Here is a 17,494-nt window from a genome sequence, read left to right on the forward strand (position 1 = left end):
CCACAATTTAGCTATTGTAAATTGTGCAAAGCATTACTTTTCCTATTAGAGCTTTATAGCTATACATGTTAATTGGGTTCATCCTGAGACACTCATACGTGCATGGAAATTGATTTCAGTTCATGATCGCCCCTCCATTTTCCCTCCTGTCCTACCTTCCCTTCCCATTCTGCTTCCTTTACTCCACTTCCTTTCACTCATCTATTAATTTGTATTTGATTGGTTCTTTATATCATCCTATCCTTCCCTTCCTCTTACATTGTACTCTAGCTTCCACATATGAATTTCTGAGTTTGGCTTTTTTCACTTTGCTTGATATTCTCCATTTTCATCTATTTACCAACAAATGCGATAATTTCATTCTTTTTTCTGGCTGAGTAGAACTCCATTATATATGTACCTGAGTAATACTTGAAAACAATCATTTGCAATTAATCCAATCGAAAATAGAGCAAGATGGACTGGGGCTGTAGCTCAGTGGCAGAGTGTTTGCCTAGCACGTGTGAGGCACTGGGTTCGATCCTTAGCACCACTTACATAGAAACAAATAAAATAAAGGCATTCTGTCCATCTACAATTACAAAAAAGAAAATAGAGCAAGAGCCAGGCACTGTGGTGCACGTCTGTAATCCCTCAGAGGTTGAGGCAGGAAGATCGCAAGTTCAAACCAGTCTCAGCAACTTAGTGAGGCCCTAAGCAACTCAGAGAAACCCTACCTCAAAATAAAAAATTAAAAGAGGATGTGACTAAGCATGCCTGGGTTTAATCCCTGGTACCAAAGGAAAAGAGAGAGAAAGAGAGAAGGAAGGAAGGAAGGGAGGGAGGGAGGGAGGGAGGGAGGGAGGGAGGGAGGAAGGAAAAGAAGGAAGGAAAATAGAACAAGAGAGAAATAAGAACACTCCTGCTCTACCCTCCCCCTCAATTCCTATTTTTTTTAACCCTGAGGTAACCACTACAAATAAAATGTAGTGTACACCCAACCAGTCACTTTCCCTTGAATATACATACATTTAAGTACACATGCATGCCTTTGAATAACACAATTTGCTTTTCCTCCTTCCATCCTGGCTGGGCATCTCTGTCTACATCACCACATCTAGGTCTACCTCATTCTTTTTAACTCTCTTCAGGTCAGAAATTTGGAAATGTGGGAGAGGACATAACAAATGACTTATTAATACTCCATTAAGTACACGATATAATGATGCCATTTATGCTTCTGGACTTTGTCCTGTAACATTCTATGGTGTGGACTCACCACTGTTTCATGGTTTTCAAATACTTTCCCCATGATGCACCTTTAGGTCCATCTCGCTTTTTACTATTATGAACAATACCACAATGAACATTCTGCTGCATAATTCTATGTTAATTTCCAATGTGCATTGATAGATATTATTACCCAGTTCCCTTCCAGAGACACTTCAATAATTTACATTCCCTTCAGTAGTGTTCATTACTCTCCATTCTTGCCAATCCAAAACATTATCAAGCTTTTTTTTTTCATCAAATGTGATTTCAAAATGGTGCATGATTGTCTTTTTTGATTTATACTCCAAATTCCTAGTGAATTTGAGTATCTTTGCATAAGTTCAGTGAGCATTTTGAATAATATAGACGATTTTTATATGTACCTCCATTTGGAATCTAATCTTCTATGGAGTTAGTTGTCTAACTCTATTTTTCTCTGATTAGATATCAATTATTCCAATGCCATTTGTAAAATAGCTATTATTTCTCCAACAATTTGAAATTTTACCTTTCTCATCCACTAAATCCCCATATATACATTTTTAGTTTCTAGTTCCAGTTTATTTCCTGTTCTAGTCCGCTTTCTTGCTACTGTGACTAAAAGACCAGACAAGAACAATCTGAGGGCAGGAAAAGTTTATTTAGGGGCTCATGGTTTCAGAGGTCTCAGTCCTTGGAGGCTGGCTCCATTCCTCCAGGCTGGAGGTGAGGCAGAGTATCATGGCAGAAGAGTGTGGCAGAGGGAAGCATCTCACATGATGATCAGGAAGCAGAGAGAAACTCCACTAGCAAGAGACAAATATATGCCCCAAAGACACACTCCCAATGTCCCCACCTCCTCCAGCCACACCCCACCTGCCTTTAATTTCCTCTCAGTTAATCCCATCGGGTGATTAATTCACTGATTTGGTTAAAGCTCTCATAAACCAATCATTTCTCCTCCAAACCTTCTTGCATTGTCTCACACATGAGCTTTTGGGGGACACCTCACCTCCAAACCATAGCGCAACCTTGCTCTGTTGTTCTACCTGTTCCTAGACTAACACCAATCCTTTAATCACTCTGACTTAAACTTTTATGTCCATATCTGATAGAAAAAGCCCTCCGTTGTTCTTTTACAAGGTTTTCTTGAACTTGCCAGTCGATTTTCTCTTTCCTATGAACTGTAGAACCAGCTTTTTGAGGCTTATAAGAATCCCCTCAGATTTTGATTGGGATTACACTGAGTTTATGGGTTAACTTGGGGAGAAATAGTACCATTGCAATATTTTATAAACATGGTATATCTCTCCACTTATATAGTTTTTCCTTTATGGCTTTCCATAAAGTTTTGTAGTTGTTGGGTTTCTTAATGTACACAATGCACACATTTCTTGTGTAGGTTTTTTCTAGATATTTTGTGAGGTTGGTTTTTGTTGTCAACAAGATCTTTTTGGTTGTTGCTTTTTCCGCTACCCTTTCCACCTTTCTACACAGCTTTTATTAGCTTATTTCGATACTCTTGGATTTGGGAGATCCCAGAGAAAGTCTATTAAATGGCATTCAGTCATATATATGGCTCGACTCCACAAAGCCTTGGTAAACAAGGGCAGAGGAGTGAGCCCTCAAAAAGGCCAATAGATTCTGTTACAGGAAGAAAATGGGATTAAGAAGAGTCTTAGCCTCCCCTGCTGGATGACTCTATCTCAGTACACCACCAAAGAAGGCATCACAATCATGACTTTATGGCAGGTCAGAGTGAAGCTTTCCACGAGATCAAATTCAGGAAATCAAATCCACAAAAGACTAAGGTGGTGAAATCAGACTGCCGAGTTATTTCAATCTACAATGGGGCTTCCCATTCTAATAATAGGAATGTTCATGTATGCCCCTTACCATTATCCGGTACCAGGAAAGTCAAGCAAAAGTTGCTTTTACCAGTGGAGGAAAGGGAGGTAAACTTCCTTGAGGGAAATTTGATTCAAGCCAGAAGGAGATCTAAGAAACCATGCTGAACTCACCACACAGATACCCTCTTTCCAGTAACAAGAAAGTTGGTTCCTCTACATATGGCCATGCTGTCCCCCAGATAATGCTAGATTACCAACTACAAATTTCTGCTTCTTGAACTGCCCTTTCTTGTACTATATTATGAATTCACACATGTTTATAAAATAGTTCTCTAAATGAGATGCAGTATAAAAAATTAGGGTTCCACTTATTCAATTAAAATGAGTGCCTGTACTAAAACATGGAGGTCACACGTGCACCATTTTGATTGATGCTGGGCCTTCTCCAAATTCCTCTAGTTTGTATTCATCTCTGTTATCAGTTTAGCTTTCCGAAAGTGACCTTCTTTCCTGTATTTCCAAGTTTGTCTTTGCACTTTGAATTTAGCATCCCATTCTTTCCTAACCCGGTAAGAAATCTTCTGTTAATCTAATGGGGATTCCCTTATGTAAGACCTGACTCTTTTTTTTAATATTTATTTTTTAGTTGTAGATGGACACAGTATCTTTATTTTTTATTTATTTATTTTATCATGTGGTGCTGAGGATCGTACTTAGGACCTCATGCAAGCAAGGCAAGCGTTCTACCACTGAGCTACAAACCCAGGCCCTTGTCTTGTTGTTGTTTTTTTTAATAGAATTTTCTCTTGTCTTTGATTTTTGATAGTTTGATTATAATGTGTCTCAGAAAGAACCTTTTTGGATTGAGTCTATTTGGGGGCTTTTGAGCTTCCTAGACATGGATATCCATATCTCTTCCACAATTTGGGAAGTTTTCAGCTATTATTTCATTGAGTTTTCTACACGTTTCCCCATCTCTTCTCCTTCTGAAATGCCCATAATGCATTTACACATTTACATTTTGTCTTATAAGTTTTCTTCATTTGCTTTTTTTTTTTTTGTAAATTCAGCAATTTGTTCTGCTTAATCTAATCTGTTGTTGAGGCCCTCAATTTACATTTTTATTTCAATGAGTTTCAATCATGATCTCCAAGATTTCTGTTCAGGTCTTTTTTCATGATATTGATCTCTGTTGAATTTCTTATTTTGTTTCTCATATTATAAATTATTTTATGATTTTGTTGAATTATCTTTATTCACTAATACCTTACCGAGTTTCCTTAAAATCATTATTTTGAATTCCCTTTTAGGCAATCTGTTGATTTCCTTTTCTTTGAGGCCTGTTACTAGAGAATTATTTTGTTCATTTAGAAGTGTCATGTTTCCTTGCCTTTTCATGTTTTGTGTGAGTGTATGTGTATGTGTGTGTATTTTTATTGATATATGAACATATGGTGGAACCGTGATCTCTTTTTAGCTTTTGTAGGGACTTTTCCTGTAGTTAGGGACTAAGGTATTGATTGGGTAGGGTGCCATAGCTTTGGTTCTGGGTGACCACAGTAACATAGTCTCCATATGACTTATTCAGCATAATCAATGCGTGTTCTCAATTTGGTGCTATGCTATAGCAGTTTGAGTCCCACTGAGTAAGGGGAACACTATACGAGTTTCTGTTCTGAAGCAGTACAGCTATATGGACTTCAGGAAGTTCCCTAAACGGAGCTTGGGGCCAATGAACTCTCCTATAGCTAGGACTATAGTGATCGCGCTAGTAATGGGGGGCATTGGAAATCTCCTTCTTACCTTTTCCCTACTGTAAGAAGTCTCTCCTGCCTCTGAGCTGATCCGCCTAGGAAACAAGTTATTATGGTTTATATTTTAGGTGCCCCCCAAATGCTTATGTGTAAGAAAATGCAAGAATTTTCAGGATGAAATGATTTCCTTATGAGAGATGTAACTTAATCAGTGAATCCACCCACTGATATGGATTAACTGGGCAGTAACTGTAGGTGGGTAGAACGTAGCTGGAGGAAGTCAGTCATTGGTGGTGTGCCTCTGGTTTTTATATTGTGTCCTTGGTGAGAAGAGTTCTCTCTGCCTCCTGGTTGCTATATCCTGAGTTGCTTTCCTCCACCACACCCTTCCGCCATGATGTTCTGCCTTACCTCAGGTCCAGAATTGGACAACCATGACCTGAACCTCTGAAACCATGAACCAGAATATAAACTTTTTCTCTTTTAAGTTGTTCTTGTCTGGTCTTTTTGTACACAGTAATCCAAAATCTGACTAAAATGTGTCATAGAGGCAGAGTACTTTGGTCCCTTCTCTATGTATCTGAATTTTCATGTCCTACAGTGTTCCCATCTGTCCCTTGCCAAATTCCAGTGTTTTTCCTTAGATCACTTCCTCAGAGTGTAGTTATCTATTTGTTATTTGGGGTTCTTTGCAGGAGATGAGCACTGGGCGCCTCTGTTGGGCTTTCTTGATGATTTTCCTTCCATGTTTTCTAGTGGCATATCTCATGACTGTGGACTTCACTGCCACAGTGTCATTCTTCCTCTTTCTGAGTTAATATCTATCCTTCAATTTGCATCCTTTGGCAATCAATTATAAATCCACCCCATAGTTCAATATCACAATCCAAAGTTCTCCGTCTGATACTGACTATGAGAATATTTATGAGCAAACCTGTCACATGAGCTCAGTGGGGTCCTAGTATGCTCTGTCTACTATATTTCCTTCATTTACCCCAGAGACTGTTTTAAATTTTATATCTAATATTGAATAAAAATTTTAATGAGATGTTTTAAATATTTAATAAAATGTTTACTATTTAAATAGTATTTAATTTTAAAATATTTAGTTCAAATAAATATTTAAATATAATAATTATAAATATTTCAAATAGATAATTTAGAATAGAATAGATGGAACTTGGCTTAGATTTTTTTTTTACAAAAAAAGGAAATAGACAGAACAAAATTATATTTAAAAAAAAAAGAGTGTGAACTTGGAAACCATAAGTCCTGTATCTGTATAGATGTTCTAGTACCTATAACTACATGACTTTAGGTAAGACCCCTAACCTCTGCTTTAACCTCACTGTTTACTCATACATAAAATGAGTATGGTACTACCCAGTATGTTAGGTTGATGAAAAGTTTATAAATACATTTACAGTTCTAGCAAATGTTAGCCATCCAATAAAAGTAGTGGCTATTAGCATTTTTGTGTGATTATTAAACTCGTACTGGGTTTTAGTGATTCCCTACAGACATAGAACGATGCTCAGCTCCACTGGTCCAAATGTCTACAGTTCTTAACAACAAATGTAGCTCTGACTGTGTGATCTCCAAATGAGCATGCACCAGACAGCATGGTGACTTAGAGAGGTTTAAGCACAAATTAGGCATCTGGACAAGGAGACAAGAGGCAGGATCTGGGGAGTCTGCCAGCACTGGACTTGAGTATAACCAGACCATGAGTCAAATCTCTGGGCCAAATAAGGAAAAAGGCACTGTTAAACCTGGGGCAAAACCTTTCTGTTCTTTGCCTTTTATGACACTTCCTGCTACTTATGGGCGACCACAAACCCACAGGTAGGTAACAGCAGCCAGAGGCCATAACTGATAGCATTGTGGTGTCTTGAATTCTCAAGGCAATTCTGGGAGTTGTTTGATGCTCTACAGTTTAAATGCCTAGACTCTGGCTTTAACATCCTGGGTTCATATTTCAACTTTTCCACTGACTAATTGTGTGATGTCAGCAATGGTATTTTAATTTCCAAATGCCTTGATTTCCCTACTTGTAAAACAGGAATGATAATATAACATACATTACAGGAATAGTGTGAAGATAAAGTAACACACATATACAAGTTTTTAACATAGTTTCTTGTGCATGGTAAAGTCTCGATGTATTAGTCTTATTTACCTTATTACTATCAGTCCTGGATCTACCAGTACCTGGCAATGGGAACTTGAGCTTTGAGGGCTTATTTCCACATATGTCCAATGGGGATAAGAATCTTCTCTTCTATACCAACCTCACAGACAAAATCTAATGTGAGGGTGGCTTGGAAAAGCAAAAAGTAGCAAATTATAATAAGACATTGTTAGTAATAAGAGCCAATAAGTATATTACTTAAAAGTATAGAACTTTGAAGTCAAACTTTCCTGGAGCTGAATCTCAGCTCTGCCACTCAGTTTATACAAAGCACTTAATATCCCCAGGTCTCAGTTTATTTGCAAAACAGTGTCACTATGAGAATTTGGTGAGAAGTTCCCTATAAAGTGCTTCACACCATACCTGCCACTCTGCGATGGTTTAGTAAACCCTACTTGCGCAAGCTGAGCCAAGTTCACATGCTCAAAGGACAGTGCAGAGAATGAGGCTCTTACCATATTTGCAGGGTAAAAAAAAAAAAAAAAAAAAACACATAGGACTCATGTCATAGTGCTTCTCAGAGGTCCAGGAAAGTGAGAAGAAGAGCAGGAGTAAGAAAGGAAGCAACAGGTCATAAACCAAGCCTGAGCATCCCCACTCAGAATGAACCCCATGGCTCCTGGTCTTTGGCAGATTGATTCAGCTCTTATGCATCTTAATCCCAAACCCTGTCAGAGCCAAGCCCATGCTAAAACTTCTTCAGGAAAGCTGAGCCAGCCTGACGGCGGATTCATCTGTGCTCCCTTACTCCTGGGCCTGGGGCTACCTCCAAAAGTATAAAATATAGAAACAGAAAGAAGTAGGATAGAAGTAAAAATGACTTCATATGCATTCCATCTTAGTCACTTAATTGATGTGGGGCCTGGAGAAAGGCACTTTCCTTCTCTGAGCCTTGTGTAAAATGAAGAAGACAGAGGTCCCCAAGGTTCTTTCTAGCTATAATATTTGATGGTGCAAATGATGATGATGATGATGATGATCAATAACTACGATTCTCTTGCTTATGCCCAGTTCCCTTTCCTACTGTCTTAGTTTAGATTCTTCTTACCCTTTAAATGGGACTGTCAAACGGCCTCAAACCAGACCTCACTGTATCTGTTTCCTCTCATTTCCAATACCTCACGATCAGCCCTGCCCTGCTGATTATGAAGTTGAACCTTGATACCGGTCCACCTTGTAAGTCTTCAACGGTGTCAAATGGGCTACAAAATAAAAGGCAAATACCCTGGTTTGACAATCAAGCATATCCAGAGGTCACGTCCCTTCATTTCACCACCTTATGACAGCACAGTGATGCAAAGCAAGGACTCTATATCATGAGATAAAATAGGTTCAAACTCCAGCCCTCCCCACCCGTTACCAACTGTGGGATGTGAACAAAATAGTATGAGGGTGAACCTAGCTATGTCATGGGATTATTTTAAGGATAAAATAAGCTAAATCGTGTGCTTCCCACCAACTCACACCTCTTAGCTTTTTCCTATTAAAGCGCTTCGTTCTATTTTACTGCAATACTAAATTAAGAGCTTATTAGAAGTTAGAATCTCAAATTAGACACAGTAAGGGTATGGATGGGGACGGATCTAACTGCAGGTGACACATAGCAAGTCCTTGATATGTGTTTGTAGAATGAACAAAAGATGAGCTTATGCTCTAGAAGCCAAACAGCTAGTTGCCCAGTTACCAGAAATCAGAGCATCAAGGAACCTCAAGGCAAGATGAGTGAGTTGATGCTAAAGACCGCTGGACTTGAACTCTAGAAATCTCCCTGCTTCGGGGTAACAGGCTACATTGGGAGACCTAGAAATCAGCTATTGTAAGTGGAAGTTGGAGTTCTGGGCTGAAGAATTCAAATGTTGCTTCTCTGGCCCCTGAACTTGAACATGGATCCCCAGCATGTCGAACATCAACCAACAGAAGTACAAGGCAAAGTCAGCAATACAGCATTTAGCTTTCAGCCTATTACACCAATTACATTGATCTCTTCTGAACTGCATTTCCCACTGCTGTTTACCAACTTGGGAGGAGAAAAATCAATGGTGGCAACTCGTTTGGGTAGCAGCTGCCGAGAAAAGGAGCCGGCTGCTACCGCAGAAGGAGTCAAGCTGCCTGGGGACAGACACTGAGCATGTTCTCCAGGTCTCTTGCTTTAAATTTTCATTAGTCATCTTATAATGAGACACTATGGGTTCTATTTTTTTCTTGTAGATAATAAACATTTTAATTTTTTTACAGTCAACAAATTGCATTACTTCTGCAATTAAAAAATAGAATATTTTTAAATACTAATAATAAAATGCAAGTGGAATAATGTCCCTTTATACTTAAAACTCTTCAAAAGATTCATATTACTGTCACAATAAAATCTGAATTTCTCAGGATGGTTTGCAAGACCCTTTCTGCTTTCTCCCACTCCTCTCCTTCATCATTTACCTGTCAGTCTTTCCACCCTTTTATTTTGCCTCAAGACCTTCATAAATGTACTTCCGAGTGACTGAGATGCTTTTCCTCTTTGGTTCAACCTCTGGTCTCACTTTAAACATTGCTTCTTCCTGGACACTTCTTTGACCTCCAGCCCTGCATCTAGATGCAGAACACCTGTTTTCTGTAGTCCCAGCACCATACATAGCCCCCACCAGAGCCCTTACCTCAGCATGGTACCAACATTACCCTATAGACTCTGTAACTGAATAAATAGACCTTTCTTTTTCTCAGAAGATTCCCCAGGATGTAGAACAGTGCCTGGCACTTAGTAGATGCTAAGTTAAGTGTTCTTAAGTAAAATGAAACTCATGACACTCAGCTATTGGATTGGGTAGGTTCTTAGAGACCATCTCACCTAATTTCTAACAATGAGGTCTAGAGAAACAGAGCCAGATTCTAATACCAAGTCCTTTCCTGAAATGCTACATGACCTTAGATAAGGCCTTCCCCCTCAGGGTCTCAGTGTCTTCAGCTATCAAAGGATGAAAGCCCATTCTGCTCCAACCTGTTTGATTTTTTCTGCTTCCCCTTCTCCTGGGTCTGGGCAGCTGATAGGCACACTGACTGGGACAGTAGGAAGGATGGAGCAAGAGAAACTAAATCTGCTACATCCCTTCAAATTGCTGCCAAACAAGTTGAGGAAATAAGTCACACACAGGGAGCAAGTGTTCAGCTAAATGCTTCTGGTGATTCCCTCCTCCTAGGAGATCAGATAGGGAAAAAAAAAAAAAAAAAAAAGCCTACAGGTGCCAGGGCATCCAGGTTCCTGCAGGAGATAAGGTTTAAGCCGAACAGGCAGAATTTGCCCAAACAATGAGGACAAGAGAGGGTGTCCCCAGCAAGAATCGACTCCCTGCGCCCATGTGAGGTCAGGTGGGAGTACTCACTAAAGGGTTCCATCCACGCCAATTCTGATCCCAAACCTGCGACTCACTCACCCCACGCTTCGACACTTTCTCCACCTTTCCAAACCTGCTTCCTTACCCTCGTGGCGGGAATCTGAATGTTTGCTTGCAAAGATTTTGTGAGAATTAAATGTGTGTGACAGTATCTAGAACAGCGCCTGGTGCCTAACAGACCATTTTAAGAAATGTCACTTTCTTTTCTTCCTTCCAGCTACATAAACAGTCTTGACATGTCACTGGCAGGAACATCAAAAGTACAGCAGGGGTTTGGGGACTGAAGACTCTTTTTGCCGAACCATTTATATTCTGTTCACTCTGATGGGACTTTTCCCGTTCCTCATCACTCCTCATCATAACACACACGTACACACACACACACACACACACACACACACACACCATGTAAAACCGCAGGGGCAGGGAGAGGGGCTGTTTCCAACCCCATGGTCAGGTGGGGCCAGATTCAGAGGTGTCCATTATCATCAGCAAAAAAACACAAAGTACCTACATCTAGGCCTGGCCTCAAGTTCTCCCTCCACCACGGGACTTATAAGACACGAGATTATGAGACCAAATGTCACTTTCTATGGGGCTGGAGGGAGAGCCTTTGATTAAATTAGAGGAAAAGCCTATAAAATACCTTGGAACATTTTATGAAGTTATTGATATTTCTGCAGGCAAACAGTGAGGCATGTGCTGAGGGAGGAATCAGGCAGGGGTGAGGGCCACAGTGGGGAGGTTGTTAGCCCTCCCCCATGATGATGAACTGAAACTAATGAGGATTTAGAAGCAGCACACCAAAAGAACCACATAGTATGACCTCATGCATACATCACCCTCAGAAAAAGAGCAATAGCGGCCCTCATGTGTGAACATTATTTCTTTCTTTTTTCTGGGGGGGGGGTTGGAGATGCAGAGATTGAACCCCCAGCCTTGCACATGTTAGGCAAGATCTCTAACCCTGAGCCACATCCCCAACCCTTGACATTATTTCTTGAAGGAAAGAATATAAAGTTGGACTTAAATGAGGTTATTAATTTTGGGGATATAAGGGCGGTGGTGAACTCAGGAGGCTGAGGCAGGAGGATTGCCAGTTCAAAGCCAGCCTCAGCAACTTAGCAGGGCCCTAAACAACTTAGTGAGACCCTGTCTCTAAATAAAATATTTTTATTTTATTTAGAGTGCTGTGGATATGGCTCAGTGGTTAAGCACACCAAGGTTCAATCTCTGGTATCAAAAAAAAAAAAAAAAAAAAGTCGTAAGGGGAACTATAGGACCTTTTGAGAATCCAACACAGAATCTGTGCCCTTCTTCCTTGGGAAACCCCAAATTCTATTTGTAGTGCCACATGATCCATGGTACATGAATCACTGACAAAATACAGAAGTTTTCCTAATGAAAGATTTAATCTCATTACCCAGATTTCTGCCACTGAGACCAACACACACTATTTATTGCCTCCTCTAGTAGTGAATGGAAACTAAACGGACTCTTTTCAGCTCCACCAGGATCAGCAGGGACAGTTAAGCCCTCAGCAGAGAGTTGGGTCATGTGGGGTCCAAAGAAGTTACAGTGCTTAAATGATACAGCTTGATCTGTAATGTATCATTTCTCTTATCCAAAAAAACATGAAGGAAACATGACAAAAGAGGATGATGAAAACAGGTGTATATTACATTAGTCTTTAAACCTTTTAAATTTTTTTTTAGTTATCAATAGACCTTTATGTTATTTATTTATTTATATGTGGTACTGAGAATCAAACCCACTGCTTCACACATGCTAAGCAAGCGCTCTACCACTGAACCACAATCCCAGCCCCAAAACCTTTTAAAATTTTTAAGAGAAATAATAAAATTTAAATAACCTCAGTTCAGAGTCGAGTATACTTAGCCAGGTATTGAGAGAATTGTCTGGAGTCATTCCAACTCTCAAGATCCCTGAGGCACAGACTTTTACTTCTTACCCCATGTAAGATGCAACCAGACTCCAATAATGTCCCCCAAGAGGGATTTTTGGGGAAACCCTGGCTGAAAGGTGACAGCCCTCTGAGAGTTGGCGTCCCCTGGCCTGACCCTGCCTCCTCTTCCTTGTTTCCTGGCTACAGGACTATAGGGTCAACATCTTTCTGCGGCAACAGTGGAACGACCCCCGTCTGGCCTATAATGAATACCCTGATGACTCTCTGGACCTGGACCCATCCATGCTGGATTCCATCTGGAAACCTGACCTGTTCTTTGCCAACGAGAAGGGGGCCCACTTCCACGAGATCACCACAGACAACAAACTGCTGAGAATCTCCCGGAATGGCAATGTCCTCTACAGCATCAGGTGAGTTCCCTACAGGTCCGTCCACTCCCTCCTGAGAACGTGCCTTTGCCCACTGCCCTCCGGAAGCAGGCACCAGTGTGGGGGTCCGACAGAGAAGAACAGGCCCTGCAACTCAACCCCTCTGCAGCATAGGCATGGCCGGCTTGTAACCTAAGCTCAGTGAGTAAGAACAAAACACCACGTGGAGTCCCAGGGGCAAGTGGTTCACATAACCAAGGAGATCAGGGAAGGGATCCTAGAGAAGGTGTTGTTAAAGTAACCCAGCATTTCAACAGAACAAGAAAGAGGAGTTAAATACGATCGTCATTGGCAGAAGCAATGGCACAAAGCCTGAAAAATCATAGCAACCAGGAAGTTGGTGGCCTGCCGGGTGGATGATCTTGCCACAAGCTCGGGCAGGGCCGCTCTGTCCTCTGTAAACCCCCTTCCCACAGAGCTGGCACTCAAGAGGCTAGACCCCCTTCCTCAGCTGCGGGGTATTCTGAAGACACTGGATAGGGGCAAAGCTTTCAGAGTGTCCTGCCACTCCTCCCCACCTAGTCCCAAATCTCCTCCCCCAAGGTATGGGGACACTGACCAATGGCCAAGAGGTAAAGACATGGCCTGACACATGCAAAAATAATAAGTACCATTCATTGAGAATTTACTCACTGTGCTAAGTATTTTTTATGGATCTAATCCTTTCCACAACTGTATGAAATAGGTTTTATTACACCCATTTTGCAGATGAGGCAATTGAGGGTCTGAAAAATTCAGATAACATGCCTAAATTCCCACAGTTAGTTCATCACAGAACCCAGATTCCCACCTGGGCTAATCCCAAAGCCTACAGCAGGGAATGGTATTCAATAGGTACTTAAATATTCAAAGAATAAATATGTGTTTATTTCAAAGTAGTTTAAAGGACACTGGTCAGAAATGACCCGCCCTCCCGCTTCAGTTCTTCAGGGGAATGGACCTTATTTCTATTGGGAGATGAGCCTACAAGGTCAGGCCTGTGGGAGAGGTCACACCTAACCCTCAGGTGCAACTAGACCCAGTTTCCCATGGGATAGGTGGGGAGGGGGTTCGAGGAACCCACCCCCCAGGGGCAGGCTCACCTCCCTCAGCGCCATATGCATGCAGAGGGGGAGAGCCATGGGTTTTTAGAAAATGGTTGGTGAGGCCCTGGCAGGCTGCGGGAGGAGAGGGCCACCCTGCTTGGGTTTTGCTGCTGCCAGGCTAGTTTCCTATCTCCAGGAAGCTAAGTCCCAGTGCTGCATGACAGAAGGACAAATCAGCAGAAAGTGATGTTCCCAAGGTCATTCAACTTCAGGAAATTAACCCAGTGTGACAGCTGCCCCACTTTGGAGCTTTTTATCTTCAGAATTCCACTGCATTCCCTTTCCCTTTGTTTTTCCCCTCCTTTCCCCACTTCCTCCTTTCCCCCCTTCCTCCCCTCCCTTTTCCTTCCCTGCTTCTCCTTTGTACTTGAAGGCACCCACATGCAGAGCTGTGGGTGTGAGCTGGAGGGAGAAGATTCACAAAGGGCCGTTTTCCCCATGCACAGCTGAGATGCCAACAGCTAAGTCTCCCCAGAACAGCATCAGTTAGGCATCTTGGGGTGTGACGGGGAACATTGCAGGACAGCGCTGCAGGAAAACCAGCCAGCAACACAAGAGCCAACCCCACTGGTAGTCTGAGTCCAAAGGCTCAGAGACATGGTTTTGCCTCCTGGCTGAGCCATCAGCTTGCTCTGCAACCTTAGATAAGTCCCAATCTATTCTCCCCTGCACCCCAGTGTCCCCACCTGTCAGAAGAGGGAGTTGGCCTGGTGATCTGAGAGCTTTTCTTCCTTGCCACCTGCAGTGGGCGTTTTGATGTTGGCAAAGCCTTTCCAGCGGAAGTCTCATATCCCAGCCCCAGCCACAGGCGTCCATTCCCCTGAGGGGGGAAAGCCTGCAGCCCTGGCAAAGGTTGAACAACCCGAAATAAATAGCTAGCCCAGAATCCTGGGGATCGTGCCGACTGCCACCTGACCCTGGCAGAAGCCCACAGATGTGTCAGCTGGGTGTGAACCTTCAGCAGACAGGGGCCCTCTTTGAAATAACTTCTAAGGAGCCCAGCATGTGAGGGGAGGCAGTCAGGATCCACTTACAGCCCCTGGGAGGATGCCTGAACCTGGTACAGCTCCATTGATAACTTGGATTCTGTCTCTTCAGAAGAGTCAGAATAGGAGCCCCTGACCTCCAGGCAGCCTATTAAAGATGGGTCTCTAGAAGCTAGACAGACTCCAAAGAAACCTGTAAGTTCCTCTGACTCCGAGTTACTTTAGACAAGCTACTTGGCCTCTCTAAGCCTCTACTTCCATATAAGGAACTTCGAAATATGCATACATTTATTCAATGAACACTAGTTTTTTGATCTTCTTTCCCTGTCCGGAATAATTGCTTTTCTGCTAGTAACTAGGATGGAGATGTAATCTCTCTGAATATGGATTCAGCATCATTTAACTCCCTGTCTTCCTAGAATCACTCTGACACTGGCCTGCCCCATGGACTTGAAGAATTTCCCCATGGATGTCCAGACCTGTATCATGCAACTGGAAAGCTGTGAGTCCTTTGCATGAGTCCTTTCTAGAGAACCAGGCTCCCATTTACCAAAAAAAAAAAAAAAACACTGTAAAAACTCAAAATACTACATAAGGGCTTTGCTTGTAGAAAATACACTAGAAATATAACTGCCCTTACCTTCTTCAACCGAGGCCCAAGTTTGGAGTCAACAGCATTCTCCAAACAAGCATTGTTCCATGTCTCTTGTGACTGTGCTTATCAGGAACTGAGGAGAAAGATCTCAAATAGGCCAAGATCCATGAACTCCCAGTGATGTTCACTTCAGCAGAGGAGAGGCAACTGACTGCACAAGTAACTCTTACTAAGGGCAGCCAGTGCTAAAAATGTTGTTAGACATGCAAATGCTGCAGCCACTTGGCAGAGGAGTCTTTTCCTCTACTGGAAGGAGAGGGTATTGGAGGCTTTGTGAAGGACCAGGATTTTAACAGATTGGAAGCAGGTGCGGTGGCCCATGTGTATAAGCCCAATAACTTGGAAGCTGAAGCAGGAGGATCACAAGTTCATGCCCAGCCTGAGCAACTTAGTGAGAATCTTTCAAAATATAAAACTAAGAAGGCCTGGGATATAGCTCGGTGGTAGAGTCCCCCTGGATTCAATCCCCAGTACTGCTAAGAAAGAAAACCTGACTTCCTACATTGCAAACATAGAAACCAACTGATTAACTTAAAAGTTCAAGAACCAGAGCACAGCATTTAAGTGTTGGGAACTAATGGACCATTTGCTTGGAGCACCGCCTCCGAGGGGAATCAGTACCAGCCAACTCAGAACCTTCTTTACCTCTCTCAAGAGTCAAAAGTCCTGGGGCAGAGAGTCTGATTAGTCTAGCTGGTGCCACTATTTCATACCTTATCCCCTCCCAGCAGATAGTCCTACCATGAACGTGAACAGTAGAGTCATCCCCCCCCCCAAGAAAATCTAGTGCAAGAAAAAGAGGGGGCTGGCCAGGATGGTGTGCAGGCAGAGCAGCAGGTGTCAACTGCTCTGCAGCATGGGGGCAGGGGAGGGCACCAGGACAAGCTAAGGCACAACATGGAGGAAGGAGTGGGGGAGGGTTGTGGGGGAGGTATAAACAAAGTTTTGCCCTCCTTTGTGAGAAAGAGAAGGCTGCATGATCCCGTGAGTTCCATCGAGTGACTGATGGCTCGCCCAGCCTCTAACCCTAACCCCAACGCGCTTCTAACAAGTGACCCTAGGTGATCACTGCCGCTTCTTCTCATCCCATCCCAGTTGGATACACCATGAATGACCTCATCTTTGAGTGGCAGGAGCAAGGAGCTGTACAGGTGGCAGATGGACTAACCCTGCCCCAGTTTATCCTGAAGGAAGAGAAGGACCTGAGATATTGCACCAAGCATTACAACACAGGTAGGTATGCGGGGTTGCTGTCCTCAGATCCCACCCCCAACCAGGACCAGAGGTCATCTCAAATGCTCATATTCTATCACTGATTCTATAGTGCTTGTACAGTGCCCGTGGTGCACACAGATCTGTATTTATCACCTAGTGGTTAAGAGAACAGGTTTTGAAACCAAAAAGTGGTTCTGAAATTTTCTCCCCGTGAGTCCTGGGGTAAGTAACTTAAGTTTAGGCCATACCTAATTACAAGGGAAGCTGGTAAAAACAGTCTTTATTCGAGGTAGCAGAATGGATCCCGTTCCTAAGGCTGAAGGGAAGAACTCATATTGGGAGGACAGTCCCTATCACCCAGGAATTGGCATTTCTGATAGGGCAAAAGTATAGAGAATACTCATGCGAGACCTAAGCAAGAGGGAGCTACCTTGTAGTAACTAGTTAGAAGGGGTCCACTCACCTGGGAGCCACAGGAAGAGAGGAAAACCACAACTGCTTAGCTCACACCCTGTCTCTCCTTGGCGGGGAGATCGATACGGGAATGAACTGGTGTTGGATCAAGACTGGCTTTGCATGCCCTGTCACAGACTGGGGGAGAGCTCACGGAAGCGCTGTGGGGGACAATCAGTGAACTGGCATGCCAGCTGGCAGGCTGGTGGGGAGCTGCTGTCTGAACCCAGCTGAGAGGAAAGGTATTGACTGGTGGCAGGTCACAGAGAAGAAGGGGTGAAGGGGAGGAACTGAGAGAAGCCACTCCAGGCTCTGGTGCAAATAGAAATCCCAGTTG

At 42.7% G+C, this 17,494-nt stretch overlaps 1 protein-coding gene across 2 annotated transcripts in view; it reads left to right on the top strand.

Moving 5' to 3' along the window:
* The window catches only part of Glra1 (glycine receptor alpha 1), a 79,939-nt gene that overhangs the window by 52,882 nt on the left and 9,563 nt on the right, over positions 1–17,494 (top strand). For both annotated transcript variants that reach the window (XM_027938707.3, XM_027938708.3), the window contains exons 4-6: positions 12,522–12,745; positions 15,254–15,336; positions 16,585–16,722. In XM_027938707.3, coding sequence (XP_027794508.1) covers positions 12,522–12,745; positions 15,254–15,336; positions 16,585–16,722 — 445 coding nt within the window. The remainder of the gene's footprint in view (positions 1–12,521; positions 12,746–15,253; positions 15,337–16,584; positions 16,723–17,494) is intronic.

The sequence above is a fragment of the Marmota flaviventris genome, chromosome 5, assembly GCF_047511675.1.
Source record: "Marmota flaviventris isolate mMarFla1 chromosome 5, mMarFla1.hap1, whole genome shotgun sequence".
NCBI lineage: Eukaryota > Metazoa > Chordata > Mammalia > Rodentia > Sciuridae > Marmota > Marmota flaviventris.